The sequence below is a fragment of the Amphiura filiformis genome, chromosome 6, assembly GCF_039555335.1.
Source record: "Amphiura filiformis chromosome 6, Afil_fr2py, whole genome shotgun sequence".
NCBI classification, from domain to species: Eukaryota; Metazoa; Echinodermata; class Ophiuroidea; order Amphilepidida; family Amphiuridae; genus Amphiura; species Amphiura filiformis.
This window is the reverse complement of record NC_092633.1, coordinates 15,030,693-15,055,854: the sequence shown is the minus strand read 5'-3', so window position 1 is coordinate 15,055,854 and position 25,162 is coordinate 15,030,693. Positions and strand designations below refer to the sequence as shown.

The window sequence follows — 25,162 nt, the reverse complement described above, 5'->3', positions numbered from 1 at the left end:
GCCTAGTCATTTCAAAGGGATCCAATGTTGCATTTGACAGAGCCTCAGAGGCAGGCTTTTCAAAAACACCAAAAATGGATGGGTAACAATCACTTTGATACAGGTTGCATTGGTGTTACATCATTCTCATATAAATACTTTTTAAAGTTGACACAAACTGTGACCCTCACAAATGACAGCTTATGAAAAAGAATCCAATAAACATACTACCACTACTGGCATTTTCTTCGGAAGGGTGGGTCCCAAATTTACAAAAAGTTGGCGTCAATAAAATTGTGACCCACCCTATTTCAGCAACAAACATTTTATGACCCCCCACCACCGATACACCTTACCTGTTAGGCAAAAAAAAAATTATTTGCTTGTCCACCGACCGAACCTAATCTGGAAAAAAAGTTTTTTTGTTTTGCTGTACAAATGAATACTGACCCTAATTTGGGAAATTCCAGAAAAAGGTTTTTTTTCTTTTAACATTTCTGACATCCTGAAAAGGTTTGTTTACAGTTTCTACACACTTCTAAACTGTTTTAAAACATGAATGAAGTGGTATACAATTAGAGAAATATCCCACATCAAAACTATTTGGGCTATACAGTCATGTTTTGGCTATGTCCTTAAAAAAAAAATTTTTTTTTAAATCCAACCGACCGACCTAATTCTGAAAAAGTTGTGGGGACAAGCAAACAATCTTTTTTTTTGTCCTTACCCCCTAAACAGGATAAAATTGTATTGAAATCAGTCTTTTTGAATAAAATAAACACACTATCTGTGGTCATCTTGTGACTCCCTACATTTTGGTCATCAAAAAAAAAAAAAAGTTTATGACACCCCATTTTTTTCATTCCAAAAATTTATGACCCCTCAGTATATTTGGGACCCACCTCCTTCCGAAGAAAATGCCAGCCCCCTTACATGAACCCCAACACCCTGAAATACAAGCAATTTGCTTTTGTATTTCTTTGTTTTATTATTCTGCCAAATGACAATTTCGTCCCCCTTAAAATATTATAAATAATATTGCACATGGAAAAACAGCGACAATAATTTTAACCAGATTCACTGTTGCAATATAATATTGCACTTACAAATACATACAGTATTGTTTGTTTTAAATGCTCCCCTGTAATAAATGCCACCCCTCAATGAAAAAAGGAACAAAAATGCAAATATTTGTGCCATATCGTGTGAGCAAGCATGCATCAGTCATGTCAGTGATGATCGCTGAATTGGATGGAAAAAAACTATTATGACTCAAACTTCCATCCAGTTTATTGCCTAATTATGGTAGATTTTTTTACTAATTTCATCAGATTCTTGTTTGATGATGCACTTACGGATGTAATTTTGTTGCGTTTACCGCAAAAATATCATGTTCTATGTAGTTCCGTGTGCGCAGCCATCGTGAATTTGAACCTGGAAGTAGGTGATTCTTTCAAAGTTAGCAGTCAATTTTGAAGCTTTTTTCACTGAAAAATCACTTAAAAACTAAATGCCCGTTTGGAGAAATGCAACGACCCTGAGGTGTTTAATACAAACAATACAGTATGTATACAGCTGAGTATAAAGGTAGTATTCAGAGATGTCACAGGCTGACCCAAAAAAATCCTGAACTTGCGAGCGCAGCGAGCGAAGCTCTCAGCATAACACGGCCGGGGGTCCGGGGCCGCCTAAGGGCCCCGGTGGGGTCCAGGGCGAAGCCCGTCAGGGGCTCGGTGGGCGAGCCCCTCAAGCCAGATGGTTTCTGCACATTTAGCACCACAGTAAAGGCCATTTCAGAGGGTAAAAGAACAGTTCAAAGCTCCTGGCTTGTTCTACACTTTTTAATAAAAGTGCTTCCTTCTTCCAGAAAACATGCTTTAAAGTTTTCAGTTTCCTATACTTTTATGTACAAGAAAAACTCAAAAAAAAGTTTTTATTACATGGACAATATGGCTGATGTTGATATATGTGAAGCAGAAAGATAAGACAATAGGGCCACTCCAAATTTTATAATCCCCAAAATCCGGAAATCCGGAAATGTGACATCTCTGATATTGCACATCCCTCTATGCATATAAATTATATTTAGAACATTTAGTACTTGTACAACAAAGTAACAAATAGGGGTGTGATTTTCGGGTAATTTTGTGCCCCCGACGCATTTTTCGGCGGGTAACCGGGTACCAAATTGCAAAAAATTTTTTTTTTTTAAAAAAAAAAAAAAAAAATCGATTTTATAGTGTCTCTGGACCTAGACCTAAATGCTAGGATCATTCATGGGTGACCTAAAAAAAAATTGAATTTTGCACATTGTTTTGTGTTTTTAATATGAAAATTACATAGTTTTCATGGCATATACTCTAAAATGATATCAAAATGCATTCAAAATTTTTTGTTGTTTTTTGTTTTTAATTTGGGTACCGGGCAGGGAATATCCTGCCGGGTATTAGGATATAAGGCGGGACTCAATTCCCGGACTCACTCACACCCTTAGTAACAAAATAGGAATGTAAAAAATTGACAATAATTTGGTAAGATCTGCTACAGATAAATTTGATTCACACTGAATTACCTCAGCATGTGTGAATCTCTGGTCAAATACATCTTGGAAGTACACAGGCATAGAGTAATTTGAATGTTTTCTTTCACTTAACTTTTGTGTAGGAATGTTATAATGCATCATTTTTTAAACACTCATATTATATTCTACTCATGATGAAGCCTTATACATAAGGCTAATGAAAGTCAATGTTATGTTTAGCGTAACATTTTTTTCAAACCACAATGAGGCAACTTTTTCATTATTCATTATTCATTATTTTGCAGCGTCTCATTAATTACAATAGCAGCCACTTCATCAACACTTGTCGCACAATACCCTCCAAAACAACTCTAATCAACAGTGGGCCTTTTTTGAAGGCATATAATGAACCAACAAATTTGTAAATTGTATTAAAAATATTTCCATCATCCAGGTATTTATACCAGCTCTCTTACCAGTTAAAAGGCCATGAATTGTTAAATGACTGTCCACATTATTGGTCCCAAACCAGCCCTCCTTGGGGTAATGGCCAATTATAGTTCAATTTGATGACAGAATCTTGTTTTTAGTTCTTTCTTTATTTTGGAATAGGTTGATTTATCATTGGCATTTGTGCTTGTGTCCCCATTGGAAACTAATTGTCCTATGGACGCAATAAGTAGACCAAACACAACTATTGCCGGAGCTGGATCTTTACCATCCGAATCTTTTATTTCCTTTCATTTACACAGTTGATCAAGTGTCAACTGTGTTCTTCATACTTAATTTAATATCGCATATCACTTCAGACAGCTATATCATCTGATATTTTAAATAGATATAAATTCAAATTCATTAGCGCCTCAGACAGCTATATCATGTGGCTTATTCTTTAAAAGCAATATATATCAATCATTGAAATCATATATGTATCAGACAGCAATATCATCTGATACCCTTTTTTTCATAATCAGACAGCTATATCATCTGATATTTTAAATAGATATAAATTCAAATTCATTAGCGCCTCAGACAGCTATATCCTCTGGCTTATTCTTTAAAAGCAATATATATCAATCATTGAAATCATATATGTATCAGACAGCAATATCATCTGATACCCTTTTTACGCAATCAGACAGCTATATCATCTGATGCCATTTATGGTCCTGAAGTGAGACGACCCACTTCAAATCCCAAACAGCATATTTGGCTTGGACCTAATCATTACTCATTTCCGGAATTAGGACAACCCCATTCATTCAATTTCCAAACATCCTAATTTGGAATTGACATTAAATATTAAGTATGTGAAAACATTCCCAATGACTTGCTCAAATGCAGCAATGTATCTCCATTTTGATTCATATATTGGACAAAATGGTAAAAAGCAAAAGAAACAATGCCATTTAATATCATATTTTTTATAAAGGGAGTGGTGGGTGGGTTTTAAAATTTTCCTGACCTCTTCGGATGGTATCGAAACAGCTTATGAATTTTCCCGGCAACAATTTCTGTGAAAACAGCCACGCCCCCAGAACCGCTGCCTATGATTGGCTACTGGCACGCGACTCGACACAGGGCATGAATGCACAACAGGTGTCGGACTGATGTCAAAACACGCATGGCACCACCTTTTATTGATCTACAGGACAATGAAACCCTTTTCAACAAAACCCAGGGCTTATTACGCCAATGACAATTTTGGTTTTGATTGAAGTTTGCTCAATCAAAACCCGATTGTGTACAAAATACAAAATAATGAATTGTTTTGGGATTTTGGCATCACACACGCGGCCAGAAAATCCAAACGCGGGCGAGTGACGCTAAACATAACATTGACTTTCATTAGCCTAACCCTTGCAAATATTATCAGCTCAGCTCATCAAAAAAAAAAAAAAAATTGAAACTACTCCAGGGGACCAACATGAGTTACATGAAAATGTACACAAAACACATGTTCTTTTCATTTCTCCCATCTGATAAAAAATTAACCAATTAAACCTTCCTGAATTTTGCTGAAACATGTCCCTCAGACTTAGATTTAGTTGTTACCACCTTACTGAGTTGAATATCATCAGACCCACTTTTTTTGCAAATTGTTTTACAAAGCTAAATAAAAAGTCCAACAAATCCATGTGCAAGGTCAACTTTCTTGAGTAAAATTGTGGAGCACCGCAGCACTACCAGATGGTACTAGCAATGTTTTTAACAGGAATTACATTGTAAAAAGACCTCTAATTAACGCCCGCTTTGGGGAAAATCCAACACTCCTGGGCCGGGGCACTCCATATATTGACATCGTCATGTGCCCATAAAAAGACCCTGGTATTTTTAGCAAATCCTACACCCAATGACCCCGTTTTATCAGCAGCCTACACTGAATGACCCCCATTTTTGAACAATTAGTCCTCAAAATTGAAATTTCAACGCGCTATGTGCGCATTTTCAGCAAAATGAACATGTACGTTTTGTCTATTTTGTACTGTAAAATTGGGTAAAAAGCTATTTTTGATTGTCAATGATGTGAAATTTTGGGTGCTCACATACAAAATCATCCCATTTTTTATGTTGCCAACACAGAATGATCCCCTTTTTTCTGAAAATATCTACACCGATAGACCCCTAGTTTCATACGCTGGTGGGCACAGGTACATCACTTTCATATTCGAGGGCCCTCCCCCGGCTCCTGGGTCATTAATTAGAGAGAATACAGTATTAGCCCCTTTTGGAAATCATGCAACTTTAACTGGGATAAGTGACCATGATTGCCTCCTCAGAAAACTAAGCAGGGCTAGTCATGTACCTGATGATTAGATATCTATAATATTGAGAAGCGTCAATGGTATGTCATCTTATAAAAGGTGACTCTCTCTGGATCCCCAACAACCAGATACCCATCATGATTTATTGTCATAGCCTGAGGACTGGCAATACCCTGTACAATACATGCTATGTACTGACCAGAATTCAGGGACCACTGCTCAACAACACCGGTCTTTGCACCACGGCCTACCAATAAGCACTCCGTCTTCTCATCATAATGCATAGACAGAGGTTGTAAAATATCAAAACTCAACACTTCTTTACCTGCTTCTAAATCAACTACACATGCTCTGTTTCCAGAAAAGCTTCCAACTACTACGTGTGTACTGTTGATGACAGCGATACAAGTTGGCTCAATGCTTGTCTGGACTTGTTTGATTAAATCCCCGTCAAGTGAGTGGAGTGTTACAATGGATCGTTTTTGATCCCCGATGATGAGCTTATCATCTCTATTGACAGCGATACATGTTAAATCTACAGTATCTGTGTTTCTTGTTGTATGGAAGTGCTTCTGATAGTGCCCTGATGAGGAATACACATGGATGATTTTCCCTCTGGTTACCAAGAACCGTCCGTTTGGTGCCACAGCTATGAAACAGTTACCTGTTCCACATTTGTCAGGGACGGTAAGAACGGACTGCTTCCTGTAACTGTCCTTTGCTTTCTTGCCATATATGTGGACTTGATTCCTATCCTTTTCACTGATAGCAAGCATATTACTTGTTTTGTTCGAAGCTACGCATGTAACACTTCGGAATCCATCCCATTTGGTGAACAAAGTCAATTTTCGGATTGGTTTTCTTTCTATACCTGTAGCATTGGATGGCCCCTTATGTGCAGCGTTACTCTGCCTGGTTTGATCTTGTTCAAATGTTCCCATATTTCTGGCTAGCTGTTGCACTGATGCATTGATCTCATAGGGACTGTAATCAACAAATGCTACATATCGCTGACTCTGTATCAATTTTAATCGTTCTGTTATCTGTTTATGATGGTGTTTGACATACTCATGAGTTGACGATTTCAGCATGATATCCTTTGCATCTAACACAACTTTTCTCAAGTCACGTACTTGTTTTTGCAGTGCAGCTTTCTGTTTCTGGCATTCATCTAGTTTGGGCTGGTTCTTCCCTCGGATTTTAGCTTTAAGCATATCGCCTTGTTTTCGAGCATTGGCCACGACAAGTGCGACTGCTTGATCAATCGTTCCTTCCTGTCTCTTAACAGATGCTGCAAGATTCTCTTCAGCTTCACCCAATTCTTGAGAAAGTTTATCCAACTGCGATGCCATTTTTTCAGAGCGAGACATATTAACACCCATAATGGTCATCTTTCCACGATGCACTGCACTCAGGTCTTTGATTTTATGTTCATCACCTATGTGAGTCTTTGTGACACAGACCTGGCACACCATATCATTACATGTTACACAAAACAAAATGAACTTTTCACCTCTATGGACTGCGCAATAAAGTGCTTCATCCTTGCTTTGCTGTGATGATGATGGATGCTTCCCTAATGGATTCTTTGTCAGGATCTTACTATGCCTTTGATGCTTCTCTGCAAGATTTCGTACACGCAGGTTTGTTTTTAAAGCCGACACACCATTTGTCGGCACCATGGTAACCACTCTGCATTCTGGACAGTCAATTATACCTTCTTTGGAGAGTTTGGCAAGACATTGTTCACATATCACATGAGGGCAATCCAGATCTTTAGGTATGTGTGGATTTACAAAAAGTTCAAAGCAAACACAACAGGTCAATTCTTCTTCAATGCTAGCAAAATATGCATGTGCCATTGTTTTGTGTTACAGTTTTCTTACAAGATAAATTCCAATAAATTGCAGAGAGATGAGTTTTGTCTGGCAACAAGAAGTGAGTGTACAGTGTTTTGATAGAATCCTGCAATAAACAAAAAAAAAAAAACATGTTTACTAATACTATGAAAATATGTTTTATACAGATTGAGAAAAAGTACAATTATTTTGGGGGTTTGTTTTTAATTTAAAGAAGAAGAAAAAAGTCACACACCATGCAGACGCATGTGTCCTATTATACATGTAGTTTATAAATACATTAAAATAAGTAATGCAAAAGCTACTGTATCAGATGCAGTTTATATGTAAAATAAAATTGTTAATTATTTTGAGTAAACACTGAAAAGTAAGTTTAGCAAGGACTATAAAAATATGTTTTCTAATTGTTTTTTTGAGGGAATATAGAATTTGTTTTTTGTCAATCATGATGAAAATATGTTTATAACAATGTCCCATAGGATAATACATACACTGTCGGTGTGGTAACCACAAATCACTATGTTTTTGTTCACACCATTTAAACCAAACATATCATGGCCGTTAAATTTCAATGGGGTAATGAGAATAATATAATCTTTCTTCTGATACTGAAAGCTCAATTTTGATGAACAAAAATGGGGGATGAGGCTGTCGATCAGGTCACGGACCTTAAACCAAAGATTGTGTACCGGTATAATTTTTTTCAAACTGGTTACTACTGGTACACTATAAATGAGTTGCATGAATCACAGAAACATGCATCATTCCAAAACATTGTGAAATGGTTCTTATTATTTTCCAGATTTCCTTTTACAAATTAAGCGTACAGCCAGCCATCCAGCGTGTATTATTTTTCACAAGGTCCTACATGTATGCACACTTCGTATTGCATGCATGAGCCACACATATGCACACCTCTGACGTCGATGGTTTACGCATACATGTAAAAACAGACTTGTAGTCCTTACACATCAGGGTTCGATTTAGAGGGGTTTTACATGAACAAATGCATGTAACTTTGGCTCTGTGCATGTAGAATTTTGCCTGTGCATGCAAAAATTTGTGTTATTTGGCCCATTTTGAGGAAAAAATCAGAGTTGTGCATGTAAATTTTATTTTCTAAATCGAACCTGTTACACATACTCATACCGTACTAGAGTCCTAATTTCCGTACCCGACCCGTACTCGTACCCATGGCTCCGGTACCTGGACCCGTCGTACTCATGGCAGGTCCCAATACTACAAGTCTGCAATTAAAGGAACCACCACAATTTTGAAAATAATTTTTTCAACAGATCAATCTTTATTTTGAAAATTGCAGTGGTGCCAAATATTTTTACATGATACTCTGTATTGCAGAATGATGTTTTGATTGAAAATATTATATGCAATCAAACAATGCACCCAGGCCAGGGTAATATTTGTTAAAACAATAACATAAAATACAAGTTTTGATGCAACATTAAACATAACAAAATTTAGCCAAATCATCATAAACTGGTCATTGACAAGGGGGTATCATGTGTGGCCATGAAGTTTCAAATAGCATCCTAAACAAGTATTTACGAGGTCTGAAAATGTACCCCTAAACAAGAATGACAAGTGCAATTTCATACCCTAAATAAGTATTGACATTATTTTTGCCCCCATTAGAAGCAAGTAAATCAGTCATATTTTGACTCTAAAACCCTTCATGCTAACTGGGAAAACACAAATTCAAAAGTTCATAACTTAAAGGAGTATTTCGTGATCCTAGCATCCTCTATTTATGTCATTTTTCATTAGATATCCACGAAAAAAACCTATTCCCAAAATTTCAGTTGATTTCCGATTTTGCGTTCGCGAGTTATGCATGATTATAGACAATGCGTTGTAATTTCGTTCTGGTGCACCAGAACGAAATTCAAATTTCACGATATCTTTGCTAAACGAATTAATCTGCAAGAAATATTTTGTACATAAACATTATGTAGCCAGAGGTTTCCAGTGATATAAAAATCTCAACTTTTTTTGAGAAAAGTGGGGGATGAGGCTGTGGATCACGAAATGCCCCTTTAATTAACCTTTATTACATACTACATTTGTCTCAAAGAACCCTAAACACTGATTTATTGTACAAGGTATACCCTTTTTCTCATATTTCCTTGTTTTAGATACCCTATTCACGATACGTCACGGTAAGTACAGTGCCTGATCATATAAGGCCAAGTAAAAATAAAAACATGTTTCTCGTCCGGGTTTTTAAAAATTAGGAGAATGAGGGGCTTTTTATTTTTTATTGGAAAACGACGCTAAATACCTGTATTTGGCACCATGTTTCGGGTATTCGACATACAGATTGATATCTGAGAAAAATGAGGAGGCCCTTTTTATTTTATTGTTTTGAGAGGTAGACCCTCTAGTGATCACAAAACTCTTCTTAAATGATGTATTATGCATTTACAAAACCGTAAAATAAGTTTCAACTTCTGAAACATCTTTTTCTACAAGTTATAACTGAAAGTTTACAAAATAAAAAGAAATTTGAAAAATCCTCAAAAAATGAGGAGGGGCGCGGACGAGAAACATGTTTGTTTTTTTACTCGGCCTAAAAGACCCTTTTTACTTGAATCTTTGGCCACGCATGATACCCCCTGGTCAATGACCAGTGGCCCCCCTGGGAGACCGAATAATCAGTCCCAATACAAAATTAACTTACTGACATTAATCTGTATAATAACATAGCAAAAGCCAAATACAAAAATCTTTATTTACATTGTGATTGTTATTGTTTATATTAAAGGCCCATTCAGTGATTTGCTCATCCGGACGATCGTAAAAATCATCAAAATTCAGATTTTGGTACCTTTGTAATTGGCATAGATGTGCTAACATAGCCTGCTAGTGGTTCGGTCGAAAGCCGTGTATTTTAGACAAAATAAAGCATTTGCATGATTCTGGACTTTTGATACTGACAGTACAAAAGTCCGACTCGAGATCGAAAAGAAGCTCACTCTCCACGCACCAACACGCTGCTTGCGTATTGTTTCTACTACTTATTACATCAGTAGCTACTATTTTAAACAAAATACACAATTTTAACTGTTTTTCATATTTGAATTGACCGTTAGTTTGCCTCGGTGACCTTTAATTGCTTATTTTGTTTTCTACTACAAAATTGTAGCTTAAAAGCGTCTGTTTTAAATCAATTTAGACTCTACTTCCCCGTGTTAGAAACACTGGACTAGGAAGTTTTTCCAGTCGATTAGTGGCGCACTGTACGAAAATCTCGATTTTCTCAGAGTTGAAGTAGAAAACCTTTCTAAAACTTATGTTTTTTGACTAATTTGTCGATGTATTCAGGGGAAAAGTGGTTTAATGAAATTCTGTAGACTTATTCTTTATTTCTAAGCAACTCTGACAAATTTCCATTTTTTTAATGTTCCTGTGAAATCACTGAAAGGGCCTTTAATTATAAACACATACCAATCACAAATGTAACATTTTTGTTTCATGTAGTTGAACATTTACGTGTACCGTGCAGATATATCCTGGTGCAGATAGAGCACTATTAATCGATGATTCTGATTCAGTACTTTTTGCATTAAGAGTATTGTAAAATACTATTACTTACGATCATGGTATTTTAGCAGAACTATTCCCGGAACTATTACGTTTAATACATAGCCATCCATTCTAGCAAATGTGACGAAATAAAATTATTTTTTCCCATCTGGGTATATACAGCTCGTCTTCCAATTAACACAATGAATAAAATTCCGTTTAAAAAGGGATAGACAGCAACACGGATTAAGGTAGCTGTGTACTCTCAGACATGCATGTAGGGGCCTAGTAAAAGTGCCATAACTTTGTAATTATTCACTCAAGACATATAAAAGTATACATTTTTATAAAGGCAAGACAATATAAATACAGATTTGGTGTAAAAACAACAATTATGAAGAAAAGCACTAAAAAGTGAATTTTTGGCAATTTTTTTTCGGTACATCATAACATAAAAACACTCTTTCAAAAAAAAATTTTTTTTTTTTCTTAATCTTGAGGCACCATTCCAAAAACAGGTTTTTTGTTTTGTTTTTTGATATTGGCCTTATTTTATGAGATATTGACCATATAAAATCAAAAATCGGAAATAGACCAAAATATAAAAAATGAGAAAACTGTTTCTTAAGTCGATCATGCTTTTTATGACGAGCATAATTGCTACCTATAGATGCTGTATTTATTGAGTTATCGACTATCGTGTACCTAAATCGTCATTTTACCGAGAAAATGAACATTGAAATAAAGGCCTTGGAAGTTTAAAGTGGTCACATTTTGCACTTTGATCGAAGCTCACAGGAGAATGCGGCAGGTCACGTTTTTCTCCATTACATTACGTGAACAAATTCACAGCACCTTGAGAAGTTTGAGCGAAATCTATTCATATCTTGATGTTTAAATCGGGGGAAATAACTTGAAAAAAATTCACATTTTATCAGCTAAAACGGAGCCATTTGACAGCTAGGTTTTTGTGAAATGTGCTTCCCGCGTGGTGCTTCCATAAGATGCGCCGCGCATGCAGATAAGCGTTGCGTATGCGTAGCGTATCTGCGTGTTAACAAATTGCGCGACTACAAAACGCGATGCGTTGTTGCGCGTGTGTACCCCGATGGTACAACAAAGATTTTCTTTCCTTTTAAAGGCCCATTCAGTGATTTGCTCATCCGGACGATCGTAAAAATCATCAAAATTCAGATTTTGGTACCTTTGTAATTGGCATAGATGTGCTAACATAGCCTGCTAGTGGTTCGGTCGAAAGCCGTGTATTTTAGACAAAATAAAGCATTTGCATGATTCTGGACTTTTGATACTGACAGTACAAAAAGTCCGACTCGAGATCGAAAGAAGCTCACTCTCCACCACACCACCTCAATGCCTTCGGCAAAATATTTCCCTAAGTTCAGGTGTGCCATTTGCGCATGCGCGAAAGTAGTTTGATTGACAGCTTTCACCTCTGACCTCGATCAGCTGTTTTTGCGACAGTCATAACACTGACAGAAGTATCCAGTTGCGAAAATCGAATTATTTGCCTCATTTTAGCGACGTGCTTGGACTAGTTTGCAATAGTAATATTAGTATTCAATTCACTGAATATTTAGAGAAGCAAATGACATGATGGATAAGGACAGTTTAAGGCCACGGACATCGAATATACCACGAAAACTAGCTCGTTCACGTAGCGTTTTCGTTGTCCCACTGGCCTACTACACATGTACACGTAGATTGCCTGGCGATCGGAGTGTTATCGTCAGAGCACCTCGGACTACACGAAAACATGACGAGATTTGTCCCATTCACCACTGCATCACACAGATCTGTTGTTCATGCACTGTCATGACTGTACATTCATGATCATTGCAATACAGTGTATGTCGTGTATGTGTATACCGTTCTCCTGGCTGAGTATGTTGGGTGTGTTGTTTGTACCTCGACTCTGCAAGGTGAGTTTCTTTTTATAACTCTTTTAGAAAAAGTCCAGAGGAGGGCAGTTAGATTTGTAAAGAGCGACTACAGACGCACCAGCAGTGTCACGGACATGCTTCATGATCTGAAATGGGACACTCTTCAAGACAGAAGGAAAAAGGCTCGCCTCATAACTATATACAAAGAAACTCACAAGTTCACACCATCTAACATCAGTCATCACCTGACCAAGAACACTACAGCCAGACGCACTACTCGTCAAACTCATGAACTTAACTATAACGTCATACGCCCCAACAAAGACTGCTATAAATTCTCACTTTATCCACGGACAATACCAAAATGGAACTCACTGCCACCTACCACCAAAATAGCTCCTGATGTGGCCTCTTTCAAGAATTTGATCGGCGGTAAGGAAATTGAAATTGAGAAGAAAATTTAATAAGTTATCAGCGAATCGATGCATGATCTGTACGCTGATAGCCACACCAGGCGTTTTGTGCAGTAGCAGACAAGACAAGACAAGACAAGACAAGACATTAATTTTTTTAATGCACAAGTAAAACTAAACGACACAACATTAATTTTAACTGGCAGTGAGGATTCGCTATAGTATAGACGAATCCAACGAGCCAAGTCATGGTCAGGATTTGGTCGGCCATTAGGCCAAGTAAAATAAAAACATGTTTCACGTCCGGGTTTTCGAAAAAAAAGGAGGAAGAGGGGTCTTTTTATTTTCTATTTTTTATCACAAAATTGGTGTAAATAGCCATACTTAGAGCTCAGTGTTTTAGCGTATACAATAATGCCTGGAAGAAGGAGGAGAGTTACACCCCCTCAAATGATCACAAAACCTTCCTAACGTGTTTCTTGTATCTTAACAAGGCTATAGAAAGCATCCTAACTTCCTAGACATATATTTTGAAAAGTTATAACCGAATTTCAAAAAATAAAAATATATTTGAAGAAACCTCAAAAAGGAAGCGGGAGGGGACGTGAAACATGTTTATTTTTTATTTGGCCTTATTAGGGTCCCTGCATGCACCAAACAGGTGTTGTGAGTGCCCAATTGGGTGGATTAAACCGCTTAAAATTTGATGTGAGATTCTTTTGTGTTGTAAACTGTCATCATTCTTTTGTCTGCGTGTAACACGGGTGGTAGAATGCAGTTTAAAATATCCTTCAAGGGCGCATCATTTCACATTTTAGGTGAGATAGTTTGGTCCCCGTCGCGGCTATTGCCGCCATTGAGGTGCAGGAATGCGTGAAATTTGATTCGTCTATAGGAAAATATGATTTTGACTTCATCTTCAGTCTCAATCCCAACCCACAGCAAGTGAGCAAACATAAAGTCTTGATTTTTGCAGAGTATGTAGGCCTACTATATGTTTACAAAGCAATCGTGTAAAAACAGAATTTTGAAAAATATTCAGGGCTTTCCCTTAGCAAATGTTACAATGGCTTTAATTACAATGTCATACTGTATTGTCTTTCCAGAAACTGGCACACGAAAGGTCCATTCTGCAAGGCATATCTTCCAAAAATCTGAACTATAAACACACGCTGAAGCAAAGCACCTGCAACCCGAACAGCACAGCTTTCCTTATTGAGGAGGATGTAAGTAATTTCATTTACAAAGTTGTAGCCAAGGGGTGCAGCACACCACACAAAATGCCAATACCTTATTCCTATGTGTTCCTATTCTCAGGCACGACAGGTATAGATGAAATGAAAGTGCCCCTCTGACAAAAAATAAAAGAGAAAATCAGAAGGGCAAAAAGAAAAGAAAAGGGACAAGGAACCCTTTTCTACCAAATTAACCTGATCATGACCGAAAATAGTGTAAAATACTGAAATTTTTATGTATACGTCCCAATAAAGCCTTTTTAGAAGCTCAAAGACATACAACCTCTCTATGTATAATTGTATGATGCAACTTTTTTTGCAATGCAGAGTTTTTTGTGTACCACCTAAGTTTTATTTTGCCCTCCTTACTAAAAAAGATGGCTATGCCCATGAAACTATGCACGACTAGTAGACTTAGTAAATTACAGATTAGTGCTTTAAATCTGTCTCCGCTCTCACAGTTCATAAAAAAATTAAAATTGCAAAATGATTGCAAGTGACTACTTTTGACTTTATGACCTTTGACCTCACACCTATTGAAATAGCATATCATGACTCTGCTACAATAATTTATCATTTTGGAAGGAAAATCTAAAAATTTAAAAAGATAGTACAGTAGAGGACACTCTAATCTGGAAAAATACATCTTTTTTAACCCTAACACTGACCCATGCTTTTTGGTATCGGAAGTCAGAGAAGATCCGAATTTTTCAAGAAGAAGAAGAATTTTGACTTGGCACCCCGGGATTCAACCTTTGACCCCTCGCATGCCAAGCTTAACGATCGCGGACCGGTAGCTGCTCGGGTTATTGCTGCCCGCCAGCAATTCTGTGAGCATATCACACTTCGGTTGATTGCGTCATCGCAGACCCTGGGATGCATGCATGTTATGAATTTTTCATCGTGGTATTTTGTGGTTTTTCTGCCTCCGCAGGAGGTAGTATGCTTTGAAATTTACACCTAAAATGCCGCACATTGCGCGGCATGTAGGCCGATTGTACAAATTTATATTCTGACAAGTACTCTAATTTCCGCCCAATATCGAGAGCCCAATATATATCCCCCACCTCTTTGCGCCATACATAAATTCGCCTATCGCCATTTCCGAATGTTCAAAAAGGTAATCACGCTTCCTCAGCATGTGCAATAAATTAGCATTAAAATTAATCTTATTCTATAGGGATTCTAGAAACGCTTAGCACGTGGCGCGCAATGGCGTGGGTCTATCAAGTTAATGAATTATGCATTAGAATATTTTCAAACTCATATGTTGTATAATTGAAGACCGAATTAAAAAAGACTAGCTGGCGTATGCCGTCCTGTAAACCAGACCAAAAATGCCATACTGCTCAGGTCAGCAACCAATCACGGCGCGCCTTTGTCATGACGTCAGACGCAAACTAGTCTTTTTAATTCGGTCTTTAATTAAACCTATAGGTTGTAGCCTCAGCGCCATCAGCAGCCACACCACCTCAATGCCTTCGGTGTGATCAGCAGCTTTATCGTTGAAGACAAGTTGGAAAACCGTTATGCTGTGGCAATGGGAATACACCTCAAACAAGGTTTAATTTCATGATTACATGAAACCTGATTATTAATGCAAAACTTTGGCTGGAGAAGTTGAAGCTGACGTTCATGGCGACACTTTGGATGTGATAATTTGACATCATGGATTGTTTTGTGCAAAATTGGAGGTATTTTTGTGCCACGGCGAGTCAGCAGACCGACTGGCATGCATGCTAGGCTCGACTAGGCCACAATCATGATCCGATGCATTTGAACTGCAATGTATGGTATGATACGCCTAGCCGCGCCTATGGCCGGCTGCATTGCTGTTCAAATACATGTACTAAAGTATTGCCATTTTATTGCGTTGATATAATTCGAATAACCCAATTCCCATGCGTGGTTGTGTTTTATGTTCTACTGAGTACTGTTGCAATATTTTTGCATGCATACCCATGACCGTTTCAAGACTTTGACTGAGAAATTTGCTTTTTGTTTGTTAAGATAAAAATAAAAATAAAATGTAAGAATCATCTTTCCCCACACAATACTTCTTACAAACAAGGTGTTGATATTGGCCCTTTCGATGCAAGACAAAGCACAAATGAAGGAAACAAAACAAAACAATAATGTTTTTGATTTTTTATTCAATTACACATACAAAAGAGTAATGACCTATAAAAAGACCCCCTAAATATAATAATATTAATATTATTTTAGTCCTGAATACAAAATATAATAAACAAGCATTAAAAAAATCTGAAACGTTACAATCGTAATTTTCAGTCAAAAATCCACGAGAAATGACTCTTGATACAACTTAGGCATATATGCATTTAAAAACCAGAAACAGGTGCCTGCAACTGGAACTCTTCATATCTGAAAGTTTGAAGGTCTTATTTCATACATCGAATTATCTGCAAGATTGCAAGATGGCTTTAGGTGACCGTGGCCCTATTGGCTAATGCACAAATTTAGATTTTCTTTCTATTTAAATAATATGTTAAAGCTTATGCCCTGTAGATTACATTCGGTTCTTGAGATATGGCCTGTCAAAATGGTGCGAACCCAAAACAAAAAATTGGCAACAGCTTTCTTTTTATTTGCTATATTTTTGACAAGTCCAGTTGCCAGATGATTTTCTAATTACATGTAGAGGCCTATGAATTATGCAAAGTAAAGATTTCAGATACAATTAAAAGAGCTATAGTAGGCCTACTGAGGCATGGTACATGGGTAGAACACACACTGTAGACCTACTACAAAATTACGGTTAGAAAGCAAATTTCAATTTGCATAATTAATTTGGGCCACTTATTAGAAAAGTTGATTAGGGCCCTAATTAATTATGCAAATGGAAATAAGAATAGAAAAAGGCATTCATGGGTTTTATATCTTATTTTGTAGCCGATCTGAACATTCTACTTTGTACAATTCTTGCATATATAATTAGAAAATAAGGCCTACCTGACATCATTGCATATCAAAAATAAAAGAAATTTGTTGCCAACTTCTTGGTTTCATGCCATTTTGACAGGCCATATATTTTGGTAACCGAATATCCGATTAAAATAAAATTTTCAGTCTTGTAATCAGGAGAGAATGGACTCACATATTTCAATCAGACAAAAATCTATATCCAATAGCGTTACCTTAAAGCTAGCATTATAAGTGTCTCCTTAACTAATAACAAAAGGTGCCTTGAAACAAAAGGTGCCCACTGGTATCTTGGAGGCATTGTCTTTTTTAAAGACATTTCTTGTTACTGGTGTTAGGGTTAAGGCTTTAAGGGAGTACTACTCCCCTGGCCAATTTTGTGCTTATTTTTTGCATTTTTCGCAAAAATTATAGCACATTGGTGACAAGTAAGATATGTATAGGGGCAAGGACTCCCAACTACTGTACTGAAAATTCAGCAACTCAAAGCAAGTAGTTATTGATTTTTTGATCAAATATTGGTTTTCCTCATTTTTGACTGTAACTCCACAACTGTTGTCTGTGCTGATATAAAATTTCCAGTGCAGTAGTTGTAGTCCTTGCCCCTATAATATACATATCTTACTTGTCCCCAATGCCCTATAATTTTTGAGAAAAATGCACAAATAGGCACAAAATTGGGCAGGGGTGTAGTACCCCCTTAAGGCACACAAACAGCCTAGATACCATAATCCTGATAATAATGTGTAATAATTAATCATTGGCTATTATTTTATTTTATTCCAATTTCCAGGTGCAGCAGTACTACTGAGGATACTGGTTTCGTGAAAGACAAAGAGGATGATGGTTTGAAGTCAACAGCTGGCATCTGTTATCTGTCGCATCACTCGCTAGCCGTACTATAGGGCTTTTTAAACACACTATATCCGAGAACTGCTAAAACCCACTAACCGCTCCACCCAAAAGGGGGAATTAGCAGTCTGGGTTTAGCAGTTCTCTGGATATAGCCAGGTTTTACGATATAGCATGGTTTTGGACCACCACAGTCAAAAGGCCGTAGTAGGGCTATCACTGCATGCATTGAAAACTTTCCCAACATTATGTCAACAATTAAATTTTTGAAGAAAATCTTTTCTGGAGGGTGAACATTTGATGAGAACTTAAATACTTGCATAGTAATTTATGTGGTGCATAAACTAACTAGTAAATGTTTGCTCCAATTATTAAAATAATAAGGACCTCAACAAATGACTCTGACATCATGTGATGTAATCGTAATGCATAGTTCCTTACAGGCTGTAAAAGTTGCATGGAATTATTGGAAATGTTCTAGGCACTTTTCTTTGGTTTGCCTCAAATTCAGCAGTGACGTCAATGTCTTTTCATGGCTGCGCCACACGAACCACCCTTTTTTTGCTACACAATTAACTATACGCACACGATTCAATACGGCGCCCACTAAAATATGCACCTACGTCACTACTGAACTTGAGGGGAACCAATGTATAGCCAAGGTTCCCTATAGTCCAAAAATACGGATCGCTAGTCCGAAAAAATAGGAAATGGTTCACAAGTCCAAAAATAAATAAGGTTTACAAGACCTTAGCAATGGAAAATCTGCAGCCATTAGGACTAGCGACCATTTTTTTCTTGGACTAGTGACATTTATGACTAGCGCACCTTAGGATTAGCGGATGCAGGATAGAGTAATTGTAGACCAAATTGTTTAGTAGCTGCTACTGGTTTACCTTCATCCCGTAAATATGATGAGTATCCAGTCCACTAATCAAGGGTTTAGGACCAGAAGGCCTAACTGCAATAGCTGCCCCATAGACATTTTGATAATTTATCTAAAATATGACACTTGGCAGCTATTGCAGATAAGGCCTCGTTAATGTCTGTTATTTATTAAATAAATAAAAGAAGACCCTACATGTAAACCCTTAACATAAAACTAAAATAAAAGAAGGTCCTACATGTACATGTAAACCCTTGACTTATAAATGCTTTTAAAGGAGTGTAAGTGTTCATAGTTTATTATTGGCAGACACTGTTTCTTTCATGAAAGCTGTGACTGTGCATCAATGCATTCACACCCAAAGTCTTCAGGAAAGACTAGCCGATGTCAGTCAATGCTACAATGTAGTCTTTTGTGAAGGCACCATATTAACACACAAGCTGGACTCGAATTTCAGTCAGGGCCATTGCCTGCAGTTTTTCAGTTTTGGCCTTTGTGCCCCTGATCTTTGTTAACTTCAAGGTGTTCTTCATTCCTCTTGACAAGTGGTGCCAAATGGCCTTGACAAAGGGTCCCCCCCCCCCAAATGAAGGTCTGAACAAAAGCCTTCTCAAAAGACTAGTGGCTGCCAATAGACTGTAAATAAATGGTCTTTTTTGCACTCATTATCTCATACTTCATTACTAAATGTATTTTTACACCTATTTCTCTGGTACATAATTATTAGAAAGACAAGAGTTCATGAAATAAACAAAAATGCATGGTGAATATGTAGCTTTGATCATTGTTTTAATTTATTTTGAGATCTGTAAGGAAGTGAAAAAATAAAAGCACTATTTTTTTTATTTTTTAAGTATGAAGAAGGAAGTCCAACAAACCAAAACAGTTGAACACACCTACTATAATAAATGATGGGGATTTTTTTACTACATGTATATCCTCTATTGTGTGATGGAAGATATCCAATAAAAAGTCTGCACAAAAAGTAACACAGCTGAAATATGCCTATAAGTTCAGAACTAGTAATCGTTTCCACAATATTTCTACATAGAAAGAAGGATGATTTATTTACGCTCATTTTGATACCCCATTTGTGAAATGTCGTTCAATACTGATAACACAGTACATAGTGCTTTTAAAGAAAAACCACAAATTTAAAAGTTGCCATTTACAGCAATCAATGGTTTCAATCAATGACTTCATATCAATACAAATAACCGCAACTTTCAATTCGGGTATTTTTCTTTAAAAACACTGCTGTGTTGTTATTATTGAACGAGATTGGACTAATGGGGTATCAAAATGCGCGTAAATAAATCATCCTTCTTTCTATGTTGAAATATTGTGAACACAATTATTAGTTCAAACGCTACAGGCATGTTTATAACGGCTGCGTTACTTTTTGTGCAGTCTTTATTTTTATAATACAATTCAGCATATTCCTCTAAGTGATTGTGATCTGGGACAAATCCAAAATTGGATCTAATCTATTAGAAATATTCAATCTAGAATTCAATCTTATTTGATTTTTAAAAAAAAAAACATTTGGATGGATTTTTAAAAATCTAATTTGAATACATCTAATTTGATTTTAATCTAAAGGGGTTAAAAATCAATCTAAGCAATTTTAATCCCATATATTAAAATTGAATTAGATTGAATTCTAATCTATTGGATTGAATATTTCTAATAGATCTTAATAAATTTTCACACATTCTGTTACACCTAATTTATGAGTCCCGACTTTCAACACAAGTATTGTTCTTCAATTAGTGAGATTGAAGTGCGTTTCTGAATCCGGTCATTATTTCAGTCCTTTTTAATATTTCATTTGTTCCATGACTTCCATCTGCCTCCGCTGCAAAATGTGACATGAAATGGCTCACAGTGGCATTGGTTAATGGTGTCTGGCAGTTGGTTGTTACTTGTACAGTGTAGCTCTGACCTTTTAGTAGGCCTGAAAAAGAAAAAGAGGATTTTAGAAAATTTGTCAGGGTAAAGCTGGGACAGTGGCACAATCCCCGCATGGGGCTGTTACAGCGGCTTGGTTTGAAATCCTTGCCCACCCACTTCCCCCAACTGAGCACATGCATCTGTATTCCCCAGCCCCCCCTTGGCGGTGGTGGCAGATTTACCCCAGCTAGCTGTTCCCTTGATTGCAATGAAAGTGTAGTTTTGCCACTGGTGCCCCCCATCCCCCCTCCACCATCGGTTGCACACCACAGGGTTCATTTATGTGCCATATTAGGGGCTGTGCAATAATTATCGGGGGTAATAAAATGTCCGAACGACCCACCAAAAATAGCTTGCCCCCCCTCTCAGCCTGCAAAATAATCGCTTTCCTCCCTCTTTTGGCCTGCCAAAAATCTTTGCCCCCAACACATGCCAAATTTTTTGGGATCCCAATTTGCAAACCTTAAAAGGTCTAGATATGTTGCGAGCACAGCGAGCATGAAAATTTGCATATTTCAGCGTTTCCATACTGTTTTCCTAAGCCTTTTTAGAGCATTTTATTTAAAAGGCACCCCATGAATGTGTGCCAAAATTGCTTGCCCCCCTCGGATCGCTTGCTTGCCCCCCAATTTTACCCTCCTTCCAGGGCTCATAATTATTGCACAGCTGAGCCCCTTATAGGTATAAGGGGCTATCATTTTCTTCAGAAGGGGGTCATGAATATACTGGGGGTCATAGAATTTTAAGACCAAAAATAGGGGGGTTATAATTTTTGTAGCAATCAAAATAGGGGGGTTATAGAATTATTAAGGGCTGGCGACTGGTGTAACTTTTCTTACACTTTTTTTGAACAAAATGTGCACACAATCTTTATACAATGCAAGATTTTTGCGCTCTCCGTGCGCCTTCTTTACGCTTATGGTCAAAAATTTTAACGCGTTTGTGTACTCCGCTCTAAAATTTTGACAGAAGGGGGGGGGTCCTAAATTTTTTGACCCACGATAGGGGTCGTAAAATTTTAGCCCACGATCCGCGATGGAGGGGGGTCATAAAAAATTGACTTCAGTCACCGACATATTCATGACCCCCTGCCAAGAAAATTACATCCCCTGAAAGGTGAATTCAGTCAAATTTTGCCATCAAACACTGCATCATTTTATATCAAATTAAACTCCTTGATTATAAAGAAAGCCAAAACTGAAAATCGTTTTGTCATAGCACTTTCCGTAGCAAAATTACATCTTGTCACAGATTGACTTTCATGATATCATCAAAAACATTCAGCCAACATTAGAAGCTTCAATTGGCAAAACAAATCAGGATCTAGGCTCATGATGGAATTTCCGCTCATGACAGAGCAGCTTTTCTACGGTGCGGAACTGCTATCAAAATCCTCTAAAATTCCATGTGCGATTCTCTCATTACAAAAATAAATCATATATTTGGGTCAAGTGAAGTATTGACAACATATTCATATAGGTTTCCTTGACCGATCTTTTCTTTACGAGGAAAATTTACAAAATATTGTTGTATTTTAGCCTAGTCGTAAGAGATTCCCATTGAGTTTACATGTACGAACCTGTTATTCCCACCTAGACCATGCCAAAAAACATGCCCACATTTCAACTCGATTATCTACCAAACTGGTCATAGATCTCCTACAATTTTTGATATGACATAAATGAAAGTGTTACTTAACTAAATGTATCCATTTCAGTCGAGATCTATGACTGGAATTCCTGTAATTCGTTGCCAAATATTGGTATTTTCCTCATTTTGCACCACACAAACCAATGGAAAAAGTTACTTCCGGGTTGCCGAGAAGGCAGGGAAAGTAGGCGGGGCTTGTGAGAAAAACTTCTAGAATCGTTTGAGTCGGGACGGTAGAAACACCGAGTGCATTAAAATATACGAACCCAATGTGGTGGTGTGACTCTCCACGTACCAACACGCGTTGCGTATTGTTTCTACTACTTATTACATCAGTAGCTACTATTTTAAACAAAATACACAATTTTAACTGTTTTTCATATTTGAATTGACCGTTAGTTTGCCTCGGTGACCTTTAATTGCTTATTTTGTTTTCTACTACAAAATTGTAGCTTAAAAGCGTCTGTTTTAAATCAATTTAGACTCTACTTCCCCGTGTTAGAAACACTGGACTAGGAAGTTTTTCCAGTCGATTGGTGGCGCACTGTACGAAAATCTCGATTTTCTCAGAGTTGAAGTAGAAAACCTTTCTAAAACTTCTGTTTTTGACTAATTTGTCGATGTATTCAGGGAAAAGTGGTTTAATGAAATTCTGTAGACTTATTCTTTATTTCTAAGCAACTCTGACAAATTTCCATTTTTTTTAATGGTCCTGTGAAATCACTGAAAGGGCCTTTAAATTGCGGAAACAAGTGAAATAGTGAAATAAAATCCATAAAATAGAGCAGTTGGAGTTAACAAATCTGGATTTTCTTTCCTTGTATTTATAAAAAACATAACAAAGTAAATACATTTCAAAAAAGCTCAATTTCGCGAAACAAAGAATGTCTAGAGTATACACAGCTACGTTAAATCAGTGTAAATGGTATTTCGGGACTGTGCAGTGTTCCAGTAATATGAGCCTGGGGGTGGTTGGGTAACATTTCCAAGTGGTGTGCCAAAAATGTTTGCCCTCCCCTCTCGGCCTGCCAAAAAATCTCCCCCTCGGACAGCCCAATTTGTAAAGTAATATATGGTACAGGGTGTCCAAAAAAAAAGAGGCCCCACATTGCGCCCTCTTTTTCTCCTATTTCTGAAACGTTGATCAAATATATTTTGGTATGTAAAGAAACCCTTAATCGTTAGCTTAAATAAACCAAAACAATTCTTTCAATCGGCTCACAATTTGTGAAGATATGCCCTCCTTAAGAAATGTACCCGTTTTTCACTCTGTCCACGGATGAGGTTTGGCTACATCAAAGATTTAAACGAAACACACGGTTAATGACATAGATAATAGCATTAGTCTTCATTCACTATAAGCGAGGATCACCAGCTAGCTTCAAACATCTTCGCAACCCCGTATTACTGCTGCATTCGCAAGTATCCGGCGCACAAGGCCTTAAGGATGGTACGCAACGCAATTAATGCAATGAGAACTAGAGCTGAAACCTGTATTCGTCACCGAGGCAACCAGGTAGAGGGCAGAGCAGCACGGTAAATTCACTTCAAAAGAACCAAAGACAAATTAAACAGCCCTTTTCAGGGCTACCTTTTATTCCAAAAAGAGAAATGACTTATGTTGTCAATAAAAAGAAAGCAAGAAACGAGAAAAACAAAAGTAATTGCAAGTATAGCAAAAGAAGTCCCATCCCACATCAATTTCGCCCAAATTAATGACACTTAACAAAATCCATAACCCATAAGCCCACCGACAAAGCCTATTCCCTAAAAAAAAGTTGTTATTTTATAAAGTTATCATCGAGGAATGTTTTATATTTATGCATGGTATATGCACTTTTCAATCTTTGAAGTAGCCAAACCTCCTCCGTGGACAGAGTGAAAAACGGGTAAATTTCTTTAAAAGGACATATCTTCAAAAGTTATGAGCCGATTGAAATAATTGTTTTGGTTTATTAGAGCTAATGATTGAAGGTTTCTTTACATACCAAAATATATTTGATCAACTTTTTAGAAATAGGAGAAAAAGAGGGCGCAATGTGGGGCCTCTTTTTTTGGGACACCCTGTATATAATACAATATTATGTAGGCCTATTATATATATATTGCGAAACGCAGCAAACAGGAAAGTTTGCATAAACGTTTCTGTACTGTTTTCCTAAGCCTTTTTAGAGCATTTTAAAACAGCATCCCATCATGAATGTGTGCCAAAAATCGCTTGTCCGGCCTCTTGGCCAATAAATTACTTGCCCCTTTTCAGTTGCCCCCACAAAAAAAAACCCAAAAACCCAAAAAAAACAAAACAAAAAAGATGCTCAACAATTAGGGTGGTGCAATAATTATGCGTACCAGGGGTGGTGAATTAGAATTAGGGGGGGGGGGCACAGATTTTTAGCTGGCCAAAAAAGGGGCGGGTGCAAAGATAGGCCCTATTTTAGCAGGCCAAAAGGGGAAACGATTTTTAACAAAAAAAGTTCCAAAATGGTTATTTATCTGTTTTCTCAGAACCCTCAATGGTTCTTTAAGAAGAAAACCATAAAAAGATCTTAAATTACTTCGAAGAAACTATAGGCCTAATAAAAAACCCAGTTCTCTGAAAAGTCCATGAATTTTTACCAGATGAGATTACCGTGAGTTAGCGTGTGTGGTCCAACCTTTAACA

The 25,162-nt window shown here is 37.2% G+C and overlaps 1 protein-coding gene and 1 long non-coding RNA gene across 2 annotated transcripts; one reads left to right on the top strand and one right to left on the bottom strand.

Annotated features, from left to right (window-relative positions):
• Positions 1–4,816: 4,816 nt before the first annotated feature.
• LOC140154209 (uncharacterized) lies at positions 4,817–10,769 on the bottom strand. The gene is made up of 2 exons (XM_072176811.1): positions 10,738–10,769; positions 4,817–7,230 (listed from the first exon to the last, which is right to left on the bottom strand). Exon 2 carries the CDS (start codon positions 7,125–7,127, stop codon positions 5,340–5,342), a length of 1,788 nt encoding a protein of 595 aa, XP_072032912.1. The 5' UTR covers positions 7,128–7,230; positions 10,738–10,769; the 3' UTR covers positions 4,817–5,339.
• A 1,349-nt stretch (positions 10,770–12,118) lies between these two features.
• Positions 12,119–18,249, top strand: LOC140155027 (uncharacterized). Its single transcript, XR_011859337.1, has 3 exons — positions 12,119–12,607; positions 14,088–14,207; positions 17,953–18,249. It is a non-coding gene; the product is annotated as an uncharacterized lncRNA (long non-coding RNA).
• Positions 18,250–25,162: the final 6,913 nt, after the last annotated feature.